At 55.8% G+C, this 22,646-nt stretch overlaps 2 protein-coding genes across 14 annotated transcripts; one reads left to right on the forward strand and one right to left on the reverse strand.

Annotated features, from left to right (window-relative positions):
- The first annotated feature begins 2,632 nt into the window (after window positions 1-2,632).
- Window positions 2,633-9,724, forward strand: ARHGAP9 (Rho GTPase activating protein 9). 4 transcript variants are annotated; one of them, XM_046660375.1, is made up of 17 exons: window positions 2,636-3,093; window positions 3,409-3,632; window positions 4,590-4,814; window positions 4,989-5,102; window positions 5,299-5,403; window positions 5,639-5,700; window positions 5,837-5,927; window positions 6,149-6,244; window positions 6,386-6,484; window positions 6,738-6,879; window positions 6,973-7,080; window positions 7,406-7,504; window positions 7,674-7,751; window positions 7,901-7,954; window positions 8,207-8,341; window positions 8,691-8,796; window positions 9,415-9,721. In XM_046660375.1, the coding sequence occupies exons 1-17, from the start codon at window positions 2,778-2,780 to the stop codon at window positions 9,584-9,586; spliced, it is 2,226 nt and encodes a 741-aa protein (XP_046516331.1). In that variant the 5' UTR covers window positions 2,636-2,777; the 3' UTR covers window positions 9,587-9,721. The 4 variants fall into 4 exon arrangements, 3 of the variants coding, with proteins under 3 accessions (XP_046516340.1, XP_046516331.1, XP_046516352.1); XR_006888495.1 differs by lacking the exon at window positions 9,415-9,721 and having other exon boundaries at window positions 2,633-3,093; window positions 7,901-7,925; XM_046660384.1 differs by lacking the exon at window positions 7,406-7,504 and having other exon boundaries at window positions 2,633-3,093; window positions 9,415-9,724.
- A 158-nt stretch (window positions 9,725-9,882) lies between these two features.
- On the reverse strand, window positions 9,883-20,310 carry GLI1 (GLI family zinc finger 1). 10 transcript variants are annotated; one of them, XM_046660295.1, is made up of 13 exons: window positions 19,970-20,310; window positions 19,614-19,678; window positions 16,662-16,809; window positions 16,345-16,437; window positions 15,883-16,078; window positions 15,483-15,627; window positions 15,039-15,128; window positions 14,813-14,950; window positions 14,346-14,495; window positions 13,604-13,768; window positions 12,881-13,111; window positions 12,250-12,517; window positions 9,883-11,807 (listed from the first exon to the last, which is right to left on the reverse strand). In XM_046660295.1, exons 3-13 carry the CDS (start codon window positions 16,759-16,761, stop codon window positions 10,063-10,065), a joined length of 3,321 nt encoding a protein of 1,106 aa, XP_046516251.1. In that variant the 5' UTR covers window positions 16,762-16,809; window positions 19,614-19,678; window positions 19,970-20,310; the 3' UTR covers window positions 9,883-10,062. The 10 variants fall into 10 exon arrangements, with proteins under 10 accessions (XP_046516251.1, XP_046516260.1, XP_046516234.1 ...); XM_046660304.1 differs by having other exon boundaries at window positions 19,614-19,695; XM_046660278.1 differs by having other exon boundaries at window positions 19,614-19,741.
- Window positions 20,311-22,646: the final 2,336 nt, after the last annotated feature.

Below are 22,646 nucleotides of genomic sequence, written 5' to 3' on the forward strand. Positions count from 1 at the left end.
GGGAGTGGAGAGAGGAAGTGTTTCAGGCGGAGGAAACAGCATATACAAAGAACCAGAGACCTAGGTGCACATTCGGAATGTGAAGAATGAGTGTGTGGCTGGAGTATGGAGTTTGTGGTGGGGAGTGTGAAAAGGCTAGGGTAAAAGGAAAAAGTCTCTGTAAACCAACTTGTAAAATCTGAACTTCATTCTGAGGACGATGAGAAGCCTTTGAAAGGTTAAGTCAGGAGAGTGGTAGGGCATTTTTGTGTTTTAGAAAGGTCACTCTGGCTGCTGTGCCAGGAATGCACTGGGAAGGGAGCAGAGCGATATGCAAGAAGACTAGTTAGGTTATATCATCTGGGTTAAAAAGAGTGGTGGTTGTAGAGATTAAAGGAAGTGATAGAAAGATTTAGTAACCAATTAAATGTGAATGGTGAGGAAACAAGAGAAATTAAGGTTGGCTGACAGGTTTCTGGCATGGGCAATTGGGTACATCCACTCTGTGCCCCAACAGATGATAGCATTTCCCTTGTCATAGTGATTGTCACACTGTATTTTAGTTGTTGTGAGAGGTCAGCAGCCATGTTTGTCATCTTAATTGACAATGCCTAGCACACAGTTCCTGCCTGGCACTTATGGTATAAGCATTCACTACATATTTATTAAATTTAAATTTAACTGAATAATGGTACTGGAAGAGAAACAGATTTGTGGGGGAAGCTGACAAATTCAGTTTAGAACATACTGTGTTTGTGGCACCTGTGAAATACCCAAGTGGAGTTCTTCAGTGGACAGTGGATTAGACTGGAGCTCCAGAGGAAGACCTGGACTGGTGATATGGTACTCAGCATCATATGGAGGTCATTTGAGCTGGGGGAAGACTAAGACCACCAGAGTGTGGAGAGTGCAAAAGGCACAGGATCCCAGACAGACCTCTGGGGTTTAAGGAACAAGCAAAGTCCTTTCTTATGCAGCAGAGAAGGAATCGCTAAAAAGCTAAGAGGGATGCCAACAGTGTTTGTAGGAGAGAAATGTCAACTGTGTTGCCTGCTACAGAGATGTCAAGCACATAAGGACTGCAAAGTGTCTGTGCAAAGTCAGGGGTGACCCTAGTGAGGAGTGACCTTGCAGAGGTGAGGGAATGAGGGGAGAGAAAATGGAGACCTCCATGTGTAGGCAACTCTTTCAAGAAGTTTGACTGTAGAAAGGAAGAGAGAGAGATGGGGTGGTAACTGGAGAGTGCAGTAAAGGGAGGTTTGTCTAAAGATGGGAGAGACTTGGACATGTTTAAAAGCTAATGGGAAGGAGTCAATAAAGACAGGATAAAATGCAGGACACATGGCAGAGCAGGCGGAAGAGGGTGAGATTTGAGCATTTAACAAACACTAGATGAATGAATGAATGGATGAAGTTGGCTACTATTTCAGAAGCGGGAAGGAAGAGTTGAGGGATAGGATTCTCCACATGTTCAAAGTGGGGCAAACTAAGGAAGAAGATCAGTGAGGCAGAATCCCAGAACTGATAACTCAGCCCTCAGGTCACATGTCAGGGGAGGAGAGCTGGCTCTCTGATGTCACCAAAGAGGAGCGGAACTCCCTACCCCACCCCTCCAAAGCCATACAGAAAACCCCCCATTATGCAGTGGAGAAACTGGGGGAAAAGAGGAGTGGTCAGGTAAGGAGGTAGCACAAGTGTGGGTTTTAAAGTTCTGGCAATTGACAGGGGAAGTCAGTTTCCACCTTCCACCAGCAAGAAGCTGACATCAGTCCCCATCTCCCGCCATATGTTGTCATAGCATCCTGTACTACTTGTCAGTAGCCCCTGATTCAATTATAATTAACAAATTTATTGTGTCATTATTGTGTTCAGATCTGTCCTTAAGCTCCCAAGGGCAAGGGCTGTGTCTGTCTCCTTCCCCTTTCTTATCTCCGGTGCCTAAGCTGTTCCTTTCACACAGGAGGTGCTCAGCCAATCCATGCTAAGAGCATGAATGAATGAACCCACGCACTAAAGTGGGGCTCCGCCCAAGAGGCTTATGTACAGAGAATATATTAAGGCTTCAGCTCTCAAAAACACATCCTGGCTTGAGAGGATGGCAGTACTGTATTTTCACCTCTTCCTCTAACTCTAAACTCCTCTGTATTTCTCCTAACTACTTTCTCTTTATCTCCAATTTGGTCTTATTATTTCTCTGGCTCTCTGTTTCTCTGTCTTGATGTCTCTCTGAGTCTGCACAGGAAGCACGCAGCTTTAGGTCTGAGGTGATCGGTAATGGAAACATTGGTGTTTGCACAAATTTAATGAAGAGTCACAAACTTTTTTATCTTTGTCATTAATGTCTGTTTCTTTGCCTGTGTTCTGTCTGAGACCTGATTCTTTCTCCTCATCTTCTTGTGTTCAGCTCAAAAGTCCCACCACCACCCAGGACCAGCTCCTCCTGCACCTGGATCTTCTGATGGGCCCCAGAAGGTACTTGGAGGAAAATCACCGAGCTAGGCCCTCTCCTCTGATTTCCTGCCTTGCTGGCCTCCCAGCCTTGCTGACCACATCCTCTCTCACCTTACTTATATACTTCCTCACCAGTCACATCACCCAGAGTTCTCAGACCCTAAAACCTACCACTGACCCCCATCCAGGCCCTCTGCTTCACCCTCTCCTCTCACCGGAGGGTTACTGTCCTTACCTTCCCCCGACTCAGCTCTTCGAACAATGTCTGTCTGCCTGGAAGCAGGCAGTTCTGTGTTTTTCTGGATCTCCAACACCCCTTTTTCCCACAGGTGACAATACTGAACACAATGCTGTCAGGCCGGTGGTGGCCAAGTACCTGGGGCAGCCTAGGACTGGGGCCCCGAAGCCCTTCTCAGGGATCCCAGCTCTGTGCCCTCTATGCCTTCACTTACACTGGGGCAGATGGCCGGCAAGTGTCTCTGGTTGAAGGGGACAGGTTCCTACTGCTTCGAAAGACCAACTCAGACTGGTGGTTGGCAAGGCGCCTAGGAGCACCCTCTACCTCTCGACCCATCTTCGTCCCAGCTGCTTATGTGACAGAAGAATCTATCTCTTCCCAGAGCCCAACCACCATCACTCCCAGCCAGACCCTCTGGACTCCTGGTGAGTAAGCCCTCCCCCATCACCTTCCTCCCTCCCCAGCTGCTAGGAATTATTGGAAGGATCCTCCCCACCCCCCAGCTCAAGCTTCTGCTGACCCCCTTCTTTTCTTTCTCTCTGATCAGCCTGTTCCTCAGCCCCACCAACATGTCCCCAAATGCCTCTCCTCCTAGTCTCAAGCCCTCCAGGTCTCATGTAATTTTCCACAGACTTCCCTGCTCTTGTCTTCCCTGGGAGCCCCCAGGATGGGGGACCCAGCCAAGATCACGCCTCTGATCACCTGCCCCCTCCCTACCCTTCCCATTTCTCTGTTTCCAGGACCAAAGTTGTTTCCTGGCTCCCTGGAAAAGCTGCACCTGTCTCGGGAAGCCCCAGGCAGAGCCCAGGCTACGTCCGAGCAGCCTCCTCCTCTTCCCCCCAAAATGTGTAGAAGTGTCAGTGTTACCAATTTGAGACCCACCCTCCGGCAGCCCTTCCAGGAAGGACCAAGTGGCAGATCCCTCTCTCAGGAAGACTTGCTGATGGAGTCCAGTGCCGACATGGTGAGTCACAGCTCTTCTGAGCACGGGGGAGCCTACAGATATTTACTTCTGGGCCCTGTTCTAGGCACAATGGTGAACAGGACAGACAGAATCTCCACCCTCAAGGGATTCCCAGGGGGTGAGAAACACATAAACAAATAAGGAAGATAAGCCTTTGTACTGTAAGTGCTACCAAGAAGCTTAATGGTGGTGGAGTGACTGAGGTCTGGGAAGGCAGCTCTGAGGAAAAGATATTTAGTTGAAGCTGACTAAGGGGGAGGAAGAGACAGCCATGAAGCAGTTACGGATGAGAAGGAATTCTAGCTGAGGGACAGCAAGTAGCAAAGATCCTGAGGGTAAGTGGAACCTGGCAGATGATAGAGAGACTGAAAGAAAGCCAATCCAGTGATGCTTTTCTCTCTCTTCCTCCTGACTCCTGGCCCAGGGCAGGGTTTTTCCTGTGTCTTGTCTTGCCAGGTCAGGTCACCAGCAAGTCCCCCTTAGAGATGTAACTCCTTTGCTCTTCCTGAAGACTCAGCCCCTCCCCTCTCTTACTTACTAGTAGATGAAAAATGGCCCCTCCTGTCTCATCCTCCCCTAGCAGGATCTCTGACCCCTCTCTGTCTCTTTTCCCTCTGGAGGATGTGAGAGTGGGGCGCTCCCCTCAACCACCTCCCCCCAACCCCACACACACACAGGAAAGCCTGTTCCCCTTTCCTGTGGCCCTGGGGTGGGGGTGGGGTGGGGGAGGAGGGAAGTTGGCAACAGGAAGTGAGGAGAAAAGCAAAGAAGACTGAGGGAGGGAGTCATAAAAAAAACCAGCTGGGGACTGGGGTTTCTCCCCCAGTACCTGGGTCACCCCATCGGGGAGCTGGTGGTGAGAAAATGGGGGAGAGAGAAGGAGGTGGTTAGGTGGAGAGAAGACTGGGAAGAGAAACAGGCAGAATACTTACCTTTTTCTTCCCCCATTCCTGGCAGGCAAGACCCCAGCCCCTCATGTCAGAGCCCCCTGTATACTGTAACCTGGTGGACCTTCGCCGCTGTCCCCGGTCCCCGCCCCCAGTCCCTGAATGCCCACCCCTGCAGAGGCTGGACGCGTGGGAGCAGCACCTGGACCCCAGCTCCGGACGCTGCTTCTACATCAATTCGCTGACTGGCTGCAAGTCCTGGAAGCCCCCACGCCGCACTCGCACCCAAGAGACGGTGAGACCTTCCCTTCGGCTTGTCCCTTTGTCCCCTCAGTCTCCTCCTTTCCCTTACTGAACCCCAAAGTAGTGTGTTTCTCTCTGAAGATCAGAAGAATCAGAAAATTGTGAGAAGGGTGTTGAGAGTGGGTTGAGGTGGCATCTGGATGAGCTTTCCTTCCCTCCCCCCCAGAACCCTGGCTCCATGGACGGGACACAGGCCCTGCATAGGGACAACGGAGTCCTGCAACCTCAGGCAAAGGGCTCAGGTTCTGACACAGGGACCCCAGAACTGCCTGACCCCCAGGTGAGATCTCTCCCACCTCCAGGTCACATACAGGAAAAGCCATCTTTTTAGGACTTTCTCTCATATACAAGACATTCGTCTTCATTACCCACCCCACCCCCTGCCTCTCACCCACGTCCGCACCCCTCTTCCCCCTACAGCCAGGGATTCCGAAGTTGAAGGGCCCTCCACCTGTTTCTCCAATCCCCTCCCCCAGGGTTCACTCTGCCTGCGCCGGCGCACCTCCCAGCTCGACCCTTCAGACCAGCCTTCAGCCTTGCAGCCCCCTCGACCTCTGCCGCAGGTCCTGGAGGACCCCCATGTAAGTCTCCTATTTCCTCGTGAACGCCAAGATTCTCTCTGCCCCACCCCCCAATTCCTGCTCCTTCAGAAACGTCTTCCTCTTTCTGAGTGTTCTCTGGGTGTCCTCTCTTACTCAGCACCGCCGCCCCCCCAAACTTTAAAGGACCTTACTCCTGGGAGACCCCCTGGGGAAAGCAGTGGCAGCTGTGAGGGGCGCTGGGTGACTAATTGATCCTCCTCCCTCCATTTCACAGGAGGTGGAAAAGTCGGGCCTGCTCAACATGACCAAGATCGCCCAGGGAGGGCGCAAGCTTAGGTGAGGAGAGCCCAGAGTACTGCAGGGGCCTGGGCTGCCGGATTCCCTAGGGCAGAGCGGAGGGTGGGGAGAGCGCACTCCCCGTGCGATTCTCAATGACCTTTGCATTACTACCGCTGCCCCCTCCGCTCTGCAGGAAGAACTGGGGCCCATCATGGGTGGTGTTAGCGGGTAACAGCCTGATGTTTTACCGAGAGCCACCACCGCCCGCGCCCTCCCCGCTCTGGGTGAGTGTGAGGGAGAGGAGAAGGGGGGTGTGCAGGAGGGGGGCGCGAGCACAACTTCTATCCGCCTCAGGCCGACTGTGGGGGCGGAGGTGGGGAGGGCGGTGTGGAGGAAAGTAAGGAGTTAGGAAGGAGACAGCCTGCGTCTCCTCGCAGTCCACCGGGTGAGAGGGAGGCGGTGAGGGAAACAGAGCCGAGGCCTCAGTTTCTCCCCTAATTGCCAGGCACCAATGGGTAGCCGACCCGAAAGCAGCGTGGACCTGCGCGGGGCGGCCCTGGCCCACGGTCGCCACCTGTCCAGCCGCCGCAACGTCCTGCACGTGAGTGCCCCCCAGCGCATCCTCAAAGCCCCACCCTACCCGGGGGTGCGCCCCCCAATTCCCGCACGGGCCTCCCGCTCGGCCCCCTTGCTTTTTATGCTCCTCCCCACTGACCCAGTCCTTTCCCCGCCGGCCCCTCAGATCCGCACGGTCCCTGGCCACGAGTTCCTGCTGCAGTCAGACCAGGAGACCGAGCTGCGGGCCTGGCACCGCGCGCTGCGCGCTGTCATCGAGCGCCTGGTGAGACCGCGTGGGAGGGCGGGACGGAGACTGCGGAGAGGCCCGGGCCAGGGCGCGGGGAGGGAGTGGCGGAGGAGCAGTAGGATTCAGGGGGCTGTGGGGGACAGGGTGATCTCGGTGTAGAGCTCTGGGGTGGGGCTGGGACGTGCGACCCTATAGCCGGTTAGGGTCTTCGGAGTCGAGCAGGAGGTGCAGATTTCTCTCCTCTCTCTTCCATCCTCCGCCTCGGCCCACCTCGCCCGTCCGGGTCCAGGATCGGGAGAATCCCCTGGAGCTGCGACTGTCAGGCTCGGGACCGGCGGAGCTGGGGGAGCTGAGTGCCGGGGAGGACGAGGAAGAGGAGTCGGAGCCGGCGTCCAAGCCTCTGCTGCGGCTGGGCGGCCGCCGGAGCTCCGGTTAGGGGCGGGGCTGGGGCGGGGCCTCGGGAGCGGCTCCGGGCGCCTCCGCGGCCGCTGCTCTCACGCTCTGACCCCGCCTGCCTCCGATAGGTCGGGGTCCGGAAGGAGCCGAGCAGAACCGCGTGCGGAATAAGTTAAAGCGGCTGATCGCGAAGAGACCGCCCTTGCAGAGCCTGCAGGAGCGGGGTCTGCTCCGAGGTGAGGTGGGCGGGGCCCGCTGGCGCCCTTCGTGCCGGCCTTAGTCTTTTTGCAAGCACTTTTACGTGGGCAGCAGTCCATTTCATGGATGAGAAAGCTTTAGCGAGGCTCGGAGTACAGCTTCCCAAACTAGATCAGCGGTCTTCTGAGACACTGTTTTTCCCACTACTGCTGATTGGTGGGGGGAGGGTGTGTAGCTCCTTGCCCAGGCCTGGAACAGGCAGCCAGTAGAGCCGGGCCAACTTTGGGTTGAAGGCCAGTGCTGAGAAGAGCTTCCACGGGTGATAGTGGCCCTGGCTTTCCACCTCACTCTGTGCCTCCCCAGACCAGGTGTTCGGATGTCAGTTGGAATCACTGTGCCAGCGGGAAGGGGACACCGTGCCCAGCTTTGTGCGGCTCTGCATTGCTGCTGTGGATAAGAGAGGTCATTTTCCCAGAGGTCCCAGAATGTCCCTTTCCAACAGGCCAAGGCCTAGAATTCCCCACCTCCCTCACCCTTCTGCCCTCTGTCTCTCTACCCTCGGATCCCTCACCAGCCCTCACCACACGCTTCAGAGTAGGACTCCTTATCTGCACTCTGCCTCATCTCCTAGGGCTAGATGTCGATGGCATTTACCGGGTCAGCGGGAACTTGGCAGTGGTCCAGAAACTTCGCTTCCTGGTCGACAGAGGTGAGAAGGCTTGTGGGCAAGTGGAGGTACTAAGAATGTCATGCCTCAGATCCACAGGCGGTTCTGAGTGGGGGGGCTGGCAGAACAGGGAGGTCTTCCGGCTGGAACTGCATGTCTTACCTCTTGATCTCCTCTCACACATGTTGCAGAGCGGGCGATCACCTCCGATGGGAGGTATGTGTTCCCAGAACAGCCAGGACAAGGTACTTACATGGAAGGCCCCTCAGATCCTTAAAAGTTCCCCACATTTTCCCTACTCCCCGTGGGTACCCCCATGTCCTGCTCCTGGGAGGGTTGTCCCCATTCCCACTGTATCTTGTCCCACTGTGGACCCCAAAGGCATTCCTGTAGTCTGCCTTACCTGGATCTTCTCCGAAACTCCTGATCTCTCAGTCTCTGGCTCTCTCTGGCCCTTCCTGAGCCCTGAACCCCTCTGTACCTCCTTCTCCTTCCAGAAGGCCGATTAGATTTGGACAGTGCTGAGTGGGATGACATTCACGTGGTCACTGGAGCCCTGAAGCTTTTTCTCAGGGAGCTCCCCCAGCCTCTGGTGCCCCCACTGCTGCTGCCCAAGTTTCGTGCTGCCCTTGGTAAGGGATGGGAGCTTTGGGGATACCCTTAATATGGGGTGGGGGAGGCATGAGTGGTAGAGAATAGAGTAGAGTAGAGGTTCCCTTACCCTCTTCTGTCCCATCCTGAGCACAGAGGTGGAAAATAACTTTCAACTCACGTGCCAACTTCAGTTGTGTTCTTGTCAACGTTTAGAGGGCTGAACTGAAAAGAATTCTGAGGCTGCAGCTGTGCTCGGTGAAAGAGAAAGCTGTGATAGATTAATAGTGTCTTCCAGGGGCATGGGAAAGAGGAGTGAACTTATCCACTCTGCCCCCGCATCTTCCCTAATCTCACCCCTGTGCCCTGCCCATTACTCTTTCTCTCTAGCGCTCTCCGAATCAGAGCAGTGCCTCTCTCAAATACGAGAATTAATAGGCTCAATGCCGAAGCCCAACCACGACACTCTGCGGTACCTTCTGGAGCATTTGTGCAGGTCAGGAAGACTGCACATCTTTGTTCAAGCAGGGAGAGGGTACGGGGGGCATGCAGCAGAGACTCTTCAGATGGGGAAGGAAGGGAAACACTTGAGTTTAGTGGACAGCTTGAGGAAACAGGCAGCCTCTGTGCAGGGGACCTATTACCAGGGTCAAAGCCTTTCCATCGGTCAGCATCAAGTGGGGCCCAAGACAAGCCCAGGGATGCTGAGACAAGTAAGGGAAATCTAATGTCTCCCTTCCCTTTACCTCTCTGTCTGCTACTGGGACAGTGGCGATGGCTTACCTGGCTGGGCCGGGCCTAGGCAGTGACTTCTGAGGAAGGATAGCCGTCTGAATTAAAGCCTCCCAAATTGTGAGCAGAGAGGACTCTGGGGGCAATCTCTGAAGCTGTGAAGAGGCGGGTGTATCCTAGATTTATGTTCAAGTGGTATCTCGAAGGTTCCCCCACTGGTCCCATCTCCATTCCCCTTGAGGCTCTCTCCCTGGTTTCCTTCGGCCACCACGTGGAGGGATCCCAGAGGGAGCTCTTCCCTGCTCAAACCTTGGAAGGATTAGATTTATATGGAGCAGCAAAGCTGCTGCCTTTAGCCCCTTCTCTCGGCCTTTGCCCACAGGGTGATAGCACACTCAGATAAGAACCTCATGACCCCCCACAACCTTGGAATTGTGTTTGGACCAACACTGTTTCGGCCAGAGCAGGAGACATCGGACCCAGCGGCCCATGCTCTCTACCCTGGGCAGTTAGTCCAGCTGATGCTCACCGACTTCGCCAGCCTCTTCCCCTGACTGGGGCAGGAAGAAGAGAAAACGTGTTTCCGATTATCTTCTCTGTTGGGTACCCTTTGGAGTGTGGCAGTGGTGGCGTGTTCTGTTTAAGGACATCTCTTTAAATCCTTGTCTCCCGCATGACCATCTCCATCTTTGTGAGTCTGATTTCAGGGGTTGGGATGCGGTGAAGGAGCTTCTCTGAAGAGAAGGGTGAGTGGATTAACTCCTGCTTCTCTTCTTGTTCCCTGTCATCACCCTCCCCCAAGAGAGTAACATAGAACTAGCAAGGCTCTTTCTGATGCAGTTTCTTTATTATCAGGAAAGTACCATTATCAAATTCCTCCCCCATGCATATACAGACTGTATACAACCCCCAGCCCATACCTCCCATCCCTGGGGCATCCTGGGGCTTATGGCTCCTCCTCCTGGCTTCTCTGTGGGGATGGAAACCCCTTAGGAAGTGTGGATCTGTGATGGGTGGGATTCCCTGCTCTTTAGGCACTAGAGTTGAGGAATTGTGTCTCCCCAGGCAGGGACCCCAGTAACACACTCATGTTACCCACAGCCATGTTGGGGGGCCCAGACGGAGGTGGGGTGTGTTCAGAGCTGTCCCCCTGATCATGGGCAGGGGGAGGACTCAGCCCCTGGGCCTCATCCAGAATAGCCACAAAGTCCAGCTGAGTGTTGTCAAGATCAAGAGAGTCCAGAGGGTTACACACTTGTCCTTCAGGAGGAGGGTATAAGGCAGGACCCCCTCCCAACCTGCCCACCTCTGGATGGCCACAGCTGGGGTTGCTTCCCCCTGCCTTGAGGGGCCCATAGCAAGGTGGCAGTGGGGGCAGAAGTCGGGGTGGTGCTGCTGCCCGATGGGAAGACTTGTTTGCCCCCACTGCAAAATTTTCATGACATGGTGAAGGGGTGGGATAGGAGCCTGACTTATGATGGGGCAAGTTAGGTGCAAAGCCAGGTCCGTAGGTGGCCACTGGGGCCTTGGCAGGGTTCGGGCTAACCTGAGAACCCCCCAGAAACTTGGGACTCTGGTAGAGAGGTTCCTGGACTGGGGGATCGCCTCTCCCCCCACCCTCCCACAGCAGCTCCTGTTGAGACTGGACATAATCACACACGAGCTGAGCCTTGAGCTGTCCTGTGGAATGAGTGGGGGAATCAAAATCCAGGCCAGGCCTGGATTCTGAAGGAAGGTAATCAGGTGGTGGTTGGGGATAGGGGCCTGCCTGGGGATATTGGGGAGGGGGAGGCTGGGGGTAGTGGGAGAACAGAGGCTGTGGTCGTGGAGGCCCCTCATTGGGATGGGCATTGAGGCAGGGTGCCAGTCCTGTGGAGTCAGAACCCACTGGACACCCCTGTTCTGGCTTGACTTGCACTTGTCCATAATGTTCAAGACGAGGACATTGGCTGTAGGCTCCAACTGAAGGCTTGGGGCCTGGGTACAGCCCAGTGTGGGAAGGGAACTCACCCCATGTTTCTGGAGTGGGGTCAGGATAGGAGACCTGCTGGGGACAGGGATTGGGGCCATAGTTGGTGGGTGGACCAGGTCCAAGAGGAAGAGAGCCTGGACCCCTAGCTCCATAAGGCTCAGCTGCTGCCCCCTCAGGTCCCCCATATCCCAGAGTATCAGTAGATGGGAAGTCCATATAGGGATTCAGACCACTGCCCATCATGGAGGTCCCAATCTCTGGCTCCTCCCGTAGCCCTCTGGTATCCATGGCAATATTCTCAGTGATGCTGGGGGGCTGTGGTGAGTAGACAGAGGTCGAGAGTTGGGGATCAAAGTTCGGTCCTCCCCCTGTCATGGTAGGGGGTGTGTGGACACAACCCAAGCTCTTGAACCGCTGGACTCTGGCCGGGGCAGGGCGGTCAGCAGCCCGGGCTGGGTCACTGGCCCTCCGGGTGACTCCTACGTTGGGGTTGTAACCTGGATACTCAGCTCGGCTTCTCCAGGGAGGTGCAGGAAGACCCCCCATCCGATCCAGGCTGGGTGCTGCAGTGGGTGGGGTACCACCTCCCCTGGCTGAAGCATATCTTGCCCGGAGCAGGTAGTGCTGGGCAGGCGTGAGGCCAGGCAGCGAGGATGCCCCATTCTCTGGTGGGGAGCCAGGCGGGAAAGGGGAGGCCAGGGAGGAGCGGCGGCTGACAGTATAGGCCGAGCTGACACTGCTGGAGCTGCTGCTGCGGCGGTCAAGAGAAGCTGGAGGGCCCAGACGGCGGGACACAGGGGTGCCTGCAAGTGATGGGCAGAAAAGGCAAAGTGCTCAGGGAGCCTCCTGAGTCTCTTTCTGTCTCTCCCATGGGACAGCCTTGTCCTGGACTCCCAGGGACAGGCTCCTTAACTCTAACCAGTCAGTTCTGTCTCTTTCTTCTCCCATGCCCTTCCTGCTTCTGTGTCACCAGGGATTCAGGGCCACTGTGAACAGTTGTACAGGTTGTATACTGTATACTGTACATGTACACTGCATGATCCTAGGGGACAGCATTCACATGATAGACTTTGTATATCACAACACTTTTCTGATAGATGGAAGCAAAGTGTCTTAAGGAACGGGCACCTTTTTCTAATTGTACAAAAATGCTATATGGCAGCCCTGAAGGGTGAAGTCCTCTGTCCAACCTCAGGAAAGGTCCACATCTCAGCCCAGCAACCACCCGCCACACCCAGGTCTCACCCGTATGGGTCAAGCTGGGCAGTTTGAGGCCCCGGGGCCCTCCTGGCCGGAGTTGATGTAGCTGGTCCAGCCTGAGGTTCTCAAGGCGGCGAAGAGTGGACAGACCAGTGCCAGCAATGCAAGGCCCCTCGTCCAAGCTAGACAGGTCCTCGGTGCTGCCCCCTGCATTTCCAGTCATTTCCACACCACTGTCCGTATTGGCTGCGCTGCCTGCTGGGGAGTGGTCACTGCTGCAGGATGACTGGGCCCCAGGGCTCGGCTGTGGCTTCTGTGGGGAAGATGAAAGCTGAGGGTGGCCCCCTTCCCCACAGCTCCCTGAACTTGGTGAGGGGCTAAAGCTTGTGTCCCAGTGACTGCTGGGGCTGAGCGGAGGCTTATACGTGAGGGAGGGCTGAGCAGGAGAGGGACAGGGGCAAACTGAAGGACAGATGTTTTTGCTGAACCAATTAAATAATTGCACTAAAATCCCTAGATTTTGGGTAGCCCAAGGAGCAAGACTGGGACAAGAGACTGGAAGGCTGGCCACAGAAGAGTGATTTCCATCGGAGGGATGGACAGGTTGGGTGGGGACCAGAAAGATGGCAGCAGGCAGACAGGGACATGGAGGCAGGGCTGGCCCGGGCTCTCTCACCATGGCCCCCTCCGGCACGGCCAGTCTGCTCTCCTCCCTGATGGGGCCTCCATCCCGCTCCCTCTTGGGCTCCACTGTGGAAAGGGATGGTACCCGGGGTAGGGGGCCGTCGCCTCGGTGCCGCTTGGTCACATGGGCATCAGGACCATGGACCGTCTTGACGTGTTTTCGGAGCGAGCTGGGATCTGTGTAGCGTTTAGTACAGCCGGGGAGCTTACACACGTACGGCTTCTGTTGAGTGAAGGGTGAAGACGGTGGGCACAGGGGTCAAAGTGGAAGAATGCAGAAGGAACAGGAAAAGTGGTGGCATGGTGTGAGGGTGAGGGGCACGGGGGGAACACACAGTAACCGAGGAAGTCAGGAGACTGGGGCCCTTGGAGTAAAAGATGAGAAGGTTAAGGTTGATTAGGAAACTGATGGCCCAGGCCTGGGAAGATGAGGGCTGAGCCCAGGTCTGTGAGGCCTCATAAATTCAAGGGCTGAGGGGACCAGGGGTCCCTCTAGTTTGAATGGGTCTATTTTAGGTCCTTTGGCTGGTTAGAGGCAGGGGGAGGGGTGGGTGGAAGTGGAAATTCTTGGTTTCAGAGAGGCCTTCTTGGGGTGAATTATATGTGAAGGGGGAACTCACCTCTGTGGAGTGGGTGCTGGGCTAAGGGATTTACGGGGAATCTCCCCAGTGGGTGGCTTCTCAAGTGGGGAGGGTCTCTCGGGTGGGGCATTCACCTCATTGGAGTGGGTCCGGTTCTGGTGCTTGGCCCGGTCACTGGCATTGCTGAAGGCCTTGCTGCAGCCCTCATGCTCACACATGTACGGCTTCTCACCCGTGTGGGACCGCAGGTGCGTCTTCAGATTTTCGAGGCGTGAGTATGACTTCCGGCACCCCTCAAACTGGGGGATATGGGGGTCAAAGGACAGCTCTTAGACAGAAGGACATGGAGATTAGAGGAATCCTAAATCTCAAAAGGGACATCATCAGAGAATATAAGATAAGGTGGCAGCACTGGTGAAGCACTGGGGCTTCAGGAGAAGTCCCAACATTCAGGGACAAGGGCAGGCAAGAGCTGGGGGAACAGAAGTGGCTGGAGGCACTAGACCCCTGCCTGGGGACCTTCGACTATCTTAGGATGGGGCCGATCTGAGAGTGTCTTCTGTCCTTGATGCAGGGCTTTTCCATTAGGCAGAGTAGGAGGCACAGTGCCTGGGGCACATGAAAATATTTTAATTTCTTTTAAAATCAGGGGAAAAAGTTAACTTTTGTGTCCAAGAAAGTGTTGTAATATATACCAGTATGTTCATCTTTATACTAACATGGTCATGAAATACAATTTGTTAGTAATTGTTTATGGAGGAAGGGGCCCGCTGAGGCACAACTGCCTAGGGTCCATGACAGTTATAATGGGGCCCTGCCTTGGTGGGGAGCCCCAGTGGAAGGAAGGACGCTGAGCTTGCGCAGTGGGTGCCTCACCGTGCACTTGTGTGGCTTCTCGCCCGTGTGTCTGCGCATGTGGACCACCAGCATGTACTGGGCTTTGAAGGGCCTCAGCTCCCTGGAGCAGCCCCCCCAATGGCACACGAACTCCTTCCGCTCCCCGTGGATGTGCTCGCTGTTGATGTGCTGAGGGAGAAGAGGCAGAGGCTCTCCGATGCCCCCGAGACCCAGAATAGAGCTTCCCTTGACCTCCCTACCCCCCATATTCCTCCATGACTCCGTCTCATGGCGAAAGAAGGGGCAGGAAGAACATCATAGCCCACACCCCCAGTTCTTGCAAGTTTCTAAAACAAAGCCACAGCTCCTGGGTTTCTGCCTACCCACCAGGCACTCAACCTCAACCTCAGTATCCTCTGACGTCCTGCCCTCAGCCTGACTCCACAACGTCCCCCCGAGAATATCCTGCAGGCTCCAGCCAGCATTCCTGTTACCCCCGGGCTCACGTGCACTAGCTGCTCCTGGGAGTCAAACTCCTGGCTGCAGCCATCCCAGCGGCAGTCAGTCTCATACACAGACTCAGGCTCGGGCTTCTCTTCTCGCTCCAGATCCTCCCGCCCATCCAGCAGCCCCAGCAGGGGATCCTGAGGCAGGAGAGGCAGTTCTAGGTCACTTGGGTGGCAGCTTTCCTTGTGCTCAGGTTCCAGAGGCAAAGTCCCCCTCCTCCCTTACCTGTGTGCCAGTGGAGTTGGGGCTGGACATATCACCTTCCAAGGGCTCCTCGGGGCATTTGCTAACCAGCATGTCCAGCTCAGACTTCAGCTTCCCCAAGGGAAGAGGCGAGGGTGATGAAGGGAGAAGTGGGCAGAAGGAAGAGGGAGCCCAGCCGGGTCTTCCTGCCCTGAGCGCCCCCACCCAAGCAGCTGGAACCCCTGGGTTTGGAAGAAACTTCCTCCAAAGACTGCACTGGTGAACAGGATGGGCAAAAGGTGGGATCTCATTTGGAAGAGTCTGATTCAACCCCCAAGAGTGAACCTCAGCACCCATTCCCCTTTATTTTTCTGCTACTGAAAACATTCTTATCCCCTGTCCTGCCTTCATAGTCCCCCTAGAGTCTACCACCCACCCACCCACCCTGAGCTGAGGGAAATCAGGCGGCAATATGAGGACTCTCACCTGGCAAGTTGGGAGGGGTCCCCGGGACTGAGGATGCGGCATCATCCCACTGTGGGTGGGGTCATGGGGACCACAGGGCTGGACCGCAAAGGAAGGCGAGGTCCCCTTTTGGTGATTCATCTGGGCTGGGAATCCAAGAGATGGGCTGAGGAGGAGGAGGGGAGGCAGTTATTTAGGACTATCATCTCAAAGTCTCAGGAGTTCTTGGGCTATGTGGAGGGTTCTGGAAAACTTGGTAGGGGAAGCGGTTGAGCCCAGTCCCAGGGAAGTACTGAGGAGGGCTTCAATGCCTTTGAAAATGATAAGGATTCAAATAGGGTCAGGGGGTTTGGACGGCTTGAGGCTTTTAATGGGGTTTGGTAAGGTCTTTTGGGGCCTCTTAGCCTGGGGCTATCTGCACCTCATGGTGCTGATGGAGAGGTGACCATAGGAGCCTCCCGGAGATGCACAGCGTGAGTTGATAAAGGCCACAAGGGAGCTGGGCGAGGTGCGGATAACTGTCTGCAGGTCCAGGCTGGCGTCCGAGAGGGGTGAGATGGAGAGTGCCCGCTTCTTGGTCAACTTGACTGCACTCCGGGGAGGAGGAAAAAGTGGGGCTGGGGCAGGAAACAGGAGATGGGAATGGTAAAGGGGCGTGTCTCTTTGTGCACCCGACCCCGTAGGTCCTGACTCTCAGCAAAAACGTGACACAACTCTGCTTTGCCCTGTTGACACCATCTGTGACCTCCTGATCATGCTGTGACCCCTTGCTCCCATATCCAAGCATTTCCTGTTCCAAGTTAGATCCCCTGCCCTCCCACTTCCTCCCTCAGGACAAGTCTCAGAGGGGCAGAAAAGGAAGAGATGTTGCCTGAGGCCTCACCCTCAGTGCAGCTGTTGGTCTCTCTGGCTGGCCCATAACTGTGGGGGCCGGACATGAGGTTGGCCTGGTGGCAGAAGGGCAGACCAGACAGTCCTAGAAAAGAGACAGCTGGAATGGGGAATGGGAATGGAGGACACACAAGGCCTCACCTTGAAACCCCAGGCATGGCATGATCCCATATTCCAAGACCATGTGACATGGGCCCTCAAACCTTCCTGTGATGGGAAGCTGGCATAAAGGGTGGGAGATGGAAGAGGGATCCCTGGGATGAGAGATCTGCCAGTCCTCAAGGCCCAGGGATTAGCGTATGCACTGACCTTCTGTCCCCATGCTGGGGGCCCCCTGACTGGGGAGGGGCCGGAGACAGCAGGGTTCGCCATAGCTACTGACTGGTGGTGGGGTCATCGAGTTGAACATGGTGTCTCAAAGGAGAGTGTGGGGACACTGCAGGAGGGGAAGGGAGATCTGCAAGTCATAAAGGTGGGAGGGAAACAGGGAAGGTCAGATAACTACCTCAGGCACAGAACCCGGGGCAGAGCTTCCATGTGCCCCCAGCCCCTCCAAGACCTCAACTGTGGGAAATCGAGTTGAAATGAGCATCACTCAGCTAAGGAGAGGGTGAGGAGAGAAGTCCCAAAGAGGCAGAGACAGTCTTGGCAATCTTTGTGGGAACTGGGTGGGAGCTTCGCCTGGGTGGTCTGGGTCTGACAGGGAGGTGGACTAATTGTGCCTATATGAGCTTCAAGTGACTTTATACCATGGGCCCTCTATTTCTTCTTGCTCTGAGCACGGGCCAGCTTTGAGGAGTGGGATGGGGGAAGTCATGAGGAACGTCTGACTTCAAGTCCTGGGCTGGCCGCTCTGCTCCAGCTCCTTTTCTGTTTTCATTTGTTGCTGCCCCGGGGACAGCCCTTCTACAGCCTAATGTCCAGCAGAGGGCGCCCTCGCCACAGCCGAGACTGAGAGGCTGGTAGGGCCAGGAGAGAGCACGGATAGACTGCCCTTTTCTCCCGAAGGCACAAAACTGTGTAGAAGGGGATAAGGTTTCTGAGGGGTGCCTCGCGGGTCTGTAGGGTAAAAGGATGGAATCTGATGTTATTCTGGCGTGGTTTGAATCTGGGCTCCCATCTAAACTCTTTTGGTCTGTTTTTGGGGAAAAGGAAAAGCACCATGAAGGAAGGTTTTGGGAGAATGAAAAAAACAAAGCCATCATCCATTAGAGAGGAGTAGTAAAGGAGAGGCTGCCACTGCCCGCTTTTCTCCTAAAACTCCAGTTTTTAGTCCACCCCAGGTTTTCCGGTTTCCCGGGACTGAGGGTGGGGTGGGGCGGGGTAGGGTGGAGAACGACCGGGAGCGGGCCGGCCGGCGCGGTGGGTGATCCCGGGATGCTGGGATTTAGGGTGAGGGCGGGGTAAGATGGGGAGCGGAACCCGGACCCCATGATCCAGCCCGAGCCCCACAGCCTGGGCTGTGCCCTTCCTAACTCCTCCTTTCCCAGCGGAGATCCGGGTCCCGCATCCAAGACCTCCCAACTCGACCCTGGCACTAGGTTGGGGGGGGGCACAGCTGGCTGGCAGCTGGATGGGGGGACACTTCTCCCGCCTCCTTCCTCTATGACTCACCCAGGGGAAGGAGGCGAGGGCTCGCAAATGACCCCCCAAACACTAAAGAGACTCCCCCAAACATGCCCACTCAGTCATCTTCCTTCCCCACAGCTCAGCGGCAGAGGAGCCGGGATGGAAATGGGGTGACATCCCTCTTTGCCCACGCGTGCCACTGCCCACCCACGTCTCCCCTTCACACTAGTGGAAAAAAATTTCGCCAACTTTTCCAGCTTCAGTTATGTTTCCTGGGGTGTGGATGAGAGCGAGGAAGGGGCAGGGAGCTCCAGGGTTCCCCTCCTGGAGTCCTGAATCATCTTCTGTATCCCTATTTTCCAGAGTCCTCCTCGCACCCCCGCTCCCCAACTCCCAGGAGTCGGCCCCGCCCCCTTCTCCCGGTCCCGCCTTCCCCGCCCCCGTGCCTCCTCGGCCCACCCAAGTCGCCGCCGCAGGCTCTGGCTGCAGACAGCTCCGCTTCCCCCGCCCGCCCCGGGAGCCCAGTCGAGCGAGCCGCAGTGGAGTCGGGGCGGGGAGGCGGGGGGGGGGGGGTGCGCGGCGGTAAGAGGCGGGACACATTCTCCCCTCCTCCCCTCAGTGCATCCAAAAAGCTGGCAGTGGCGCCTAGGTGGTGGTGGGGGGGCACTGTTGGAGACTAGGGGTCCCCGTGGCGGGGTGGAAAAGAAAGAAGAATGCAGAAACTATAGGGAGAGAAAGTGACTGGGTAAATAAAATAAGGTGTGTATGGGGAGGAGGAGGTGCCAGGACACCTCAGGTTCCCGGGTATCCCGGATGGCTTCCCAAGGGTTAACCCCTCCGGACCCCCGGGAACCCCTTAGTGACGTCAAGGGCGGGGTCTGTGCCGCCTGGCAGGGGATACCGGGGAGATAATGAGGGGGGGCTCTGGACCCCGCCCCCCTAGGGAAAACCACCCTAATTCCGGCCCTTACAATTCCCCAGGGGAAATCGCCCCGCCTTCTCCCTCTACTGGATCATAAAGACCAATCCTATGAAGACCCCAATTCTTCAGCCCCCTGAAACCTTCAGTCTCTAGTCTCTATGGGATCCCCTTTCCCTAATCCTGTCCCCAAAGCTAGCTGCCCAGGGCGGATTGTTTCGGGGTCACGGGGCCTGAAAGAGGCTTCAGAGCGGGGAGTAAGGGCAGGCAGGGTGGTCTGAGCCAGAGGAGGGGCCTCGGTCCCCAGCTCCCGTTTGGGAGGGGGGCCAACGGGGATGCACAGGCAGGCAGCGGCCCGTGGTCCCGCCCTGTCCCAGTAGGGGTCTCCCTATGGCTGGCCCCAGCTGCCCTGGTGGTCCTGAGGTCAGAGGGTCAAGACAAGGTCTCCTCAACTCCTCCTTAGCACCCTGCCCACAGCCCTTGGGACTCAGGAGTCCAGATTCCTCGAGGAGTCTTTCTAGGGCCTAAACTAGACACTGGCGCCTCCAGCGCCTCTTCTAGTCCAGAAGGCACTCCTTTCCCCCACAACACAGGCACCCGCAAGCACATCTGTCACAAGACAGGTCAGGGGTTCAAGCCCAGCCCCCACCCCCACCCCCGGTGGTTTTGTCGCCTCTCACACAGCCATCACCACCCCACCTAGGGCTCTCTCGTTAGCTGTCCCCTCCTTTCAGAAACACTGACGTCTTCCTGCCCGGCGCTTAGAGACACACCTGGAGTTCCCTCTACCACGCAGACCTCCAGCTAGCCGTCCCTCCAGCCTCTTCATCCCAACCTCCTGAAAGTGAGATGTTTCTAATGTATGGGAGAGGCAGAGACAGACAAAGAGATCCACGGTTGCCTGAGACAGACACACAGACTGTCAGAAGAAAAAGATACAGAGAAAGGGAGATACAAATGAAAAAATTCTCCAAACTTTCTAACATCTCACCCCAGGCTCTCCCACCCCCGTTTGCCTCTGTGCCCTGGTCTCCCTCTTGGCTGGGCAGCGTCTCTCACAGGCAGAGCATCCCCTCAGGCCCCCTCCCCCACCGCTCCCAGGTGGTCCCCCGCCTGCCCCCCTTCTCACCTTCGTCTGGGCGCAGGGCTCGGGATGCGCGGTCCAGGGCTGGAGTCTGGGCTGGGGGTGTGCGGTGGGGAGGGGGGGCGGACAGACCACGGCAGCGCAGCCTCAGTGCCACCCCCACCCCCCTAACCTGGCCCCCAGCCCTCCCGCCGGCCCAGCCCGCCGGGCCGCGAGCCGGGACCACCCGCGAGAAGCGCAAACTTTTTTTTTCCTTTTTGCAAAAACTTTTTCTCGCTCAAGCTGCTGGCGCGCCGCCGCTCTTCCCGCTCGCCCCTCACCTCCCTCCTATTTCCCTCCCTCTCGCCGTTCTGGAAGACGAGGCGGGGGAGCTGGAAGCGAGAGAGGGGGTGCCGGGCTCATTGCACCCCCAGGACCCCCAGGATCCTCCCCCTCCCTGGAGGGACCCTATACTGCCTACGCCCCCCCCCCCCCCCCCCGCTGAACACGCTGCTGGTGGTGGGCAGTAAATCCCGGCATGGATTCTTGGATCGGCTACGTACGGAAAAGCCCTTGAACCAGAGCCAGAAAAAAGATTGAGAAATAAATGGGGCCGGAGAATGGGGGGGTGGAGTGGGGGGGAGCATTAAAACGTCATCCGAGAAAGATAATGTTGGAGGTAGGGTCATCGACTTTGGTTGGTGCTAACTGAGCATTCCGCCACCCCGTAGTTTATCTGCCGGTTTCACCCCTTGGATGGAACATGAAGGGGTTGGGACAGAGTTGGGGTCTGGTGGAAGCAGGGTTGGGAAAGAGTTGGGGTTGGGGGCCCTGCGCAGAAGATGAGGGGTCTATGGAGCATAAAAGAGAGGAGCAGGTGGCTGAGGCTCTGGGTGCAGGGTATGTGTTCACTAGGTTACTGAGGAACCCTGGGACTGAAGCACTGTTGTCCTGTTCCCCGAGAACCTCCGTTCTCCTTCTCGAAGTTCTGGAGACTGCGGCCACCTCCGCACCTCTGCGCTGCTCGCTCTCTTTCCGCTCCTCAAGCCTGTCTGCTCCCTCTGCTGGCCTTTCTGGCACATGACACCCTCTCGGAGTCATTGGAGGCAGAGACTGGGGGAGCCTGTAGGAGACTTAACAGGATGCCCCAACCAAAGCCTAGTTAGAAACCCAGGGAGGGGCTTGTATGAGCCCAGAGAAACGGAGGGCACGCCGGCAGATGCTGCTAGTGCAGAGCGGTAGTGCCTAACTGAGAGGGGAGTGCCCTGTGCCTTTGGATTTGTGTTGCCATGGTGACCAGATGCCGGGGAAGGGGCAGCTATTTTAGTCTCTCTGACCTTTCTTTATGAGAAAGGGGAGAAAGCGTGGTGGGGGAAAGGAGTCCCTTCCTTTTCTGTCATCCCTCAGACAGACCTCCCACACCCTAGCTCTGCTTCCAAGAACTACCTTCTTGGGCCTGGAGGGTCAGTAAGTTCACTCTGCAGTCTGAAGGTCCAGGGAAAAAGAGAAGTTAGGAAGAAGTCTGAGGCCCTACAAATACAGGTAGTAATGAGGGGGGGCCGGGGGGATTGCAGATGAGGAACCCTATTTGACCCTCCCACCCCCACGTGACTGACCCAGACACCGGTTATGCTTAGAGGGTAAGACAAGACCAGTGGTCACTGGAGAAGGGACCCTACACATGCTCCGGTGCCAGCACCTTCTTTCAGGCCAGCTCTTTTACAGCACACTGCTTTATCCACCCCACCCAGGTCTCTAGATAAGAGATTCTCAAACATTTTGGTTTCAAGACCCTTTTACACTCAAAAATTATTGAGCTAGGAGGCCGGCTGGTGGCCAAGTGGTTAAGTTTGCACGTTTCGCTTCTGTAGCCGGAGGTTCCCAGGTTTGGCTCCTGGGCACGGACTTACACACCACTCATCAGGCCATGCCAAGGCGACATCAGACATAGAAGAACTAGAATGACCTACAACTGGGATATACAACTATGTACTGGGGCTTTGGGGAGAAAAAAAAAAGAGGAATATTGGCAACAGATGTTAGCTCAGGCCAATCTTCCTCACCAAAAAAGCCTACTTAAAAAATAAATAAATAAACATTATTGAGCTTTTGTTTATGTGGTTTATATCAATTTACCATATTAGAAATTAAAACTGAAAAAACATTTGTAACACAAGCACATATCCCATTAACAATGATGGCAGAAAGATGATGTAATCACATGTCACACAGCCTCTGGAAAACTCCACTTTATGCTTTGGAGATAATGAAAATTAAAAAGGCAAATAACATCTTAGTATTATTGTGAAAATAGTTTTGACCTTGTGGACAGCCCTGAAAGGGCCTCAGGGACCTCCCAGGGGTCCCCAGACCACACCTTGAGAACCGTTGCTCTGGACCCTCACCCCAGCCTTTCTTTATGACTCACACTTGTTGATTTTTTCCCTTCGTTTTTATTAGGAAAGTCGAAATGTTTGTCTCCCCAGTGGGTCCTGCCTCCCAGGGAAAACCAGGGAACTTCTCAGGCTCAGCACCCTTCTCTCCTGACTCGCATTTCTGGGGCTCTCCTAAAGATCTTCCCTCAGTCCCTTGCCCTTTTCCCTCTTGACCCTCCCTTAAAGCACTTCCACAGTCCCCACCCTTGGCCAGCTTGTTTCCCCTGCTCCAAGCCTGCTGGGTCCTCTGTCTGCTTCCTCCTTCCCTCACTTGAGGACTTTCTCATCTTGAGAGAGACTAAGTCATT

This window comes from Equus quagga, chromosome 1, assembly GCF_021613505.1.
Source record: "Equus quagga isolate Etosha38 chromosome 1, UCLA_HA_Equagga_1.0, whole genome shotgun sequence".
Taxonomy (NCBI): Eukaryota; Metazoa; Chordata; class Mammalia; order Perissodactyla; family Equidae; genus Equus; species Equus quagga.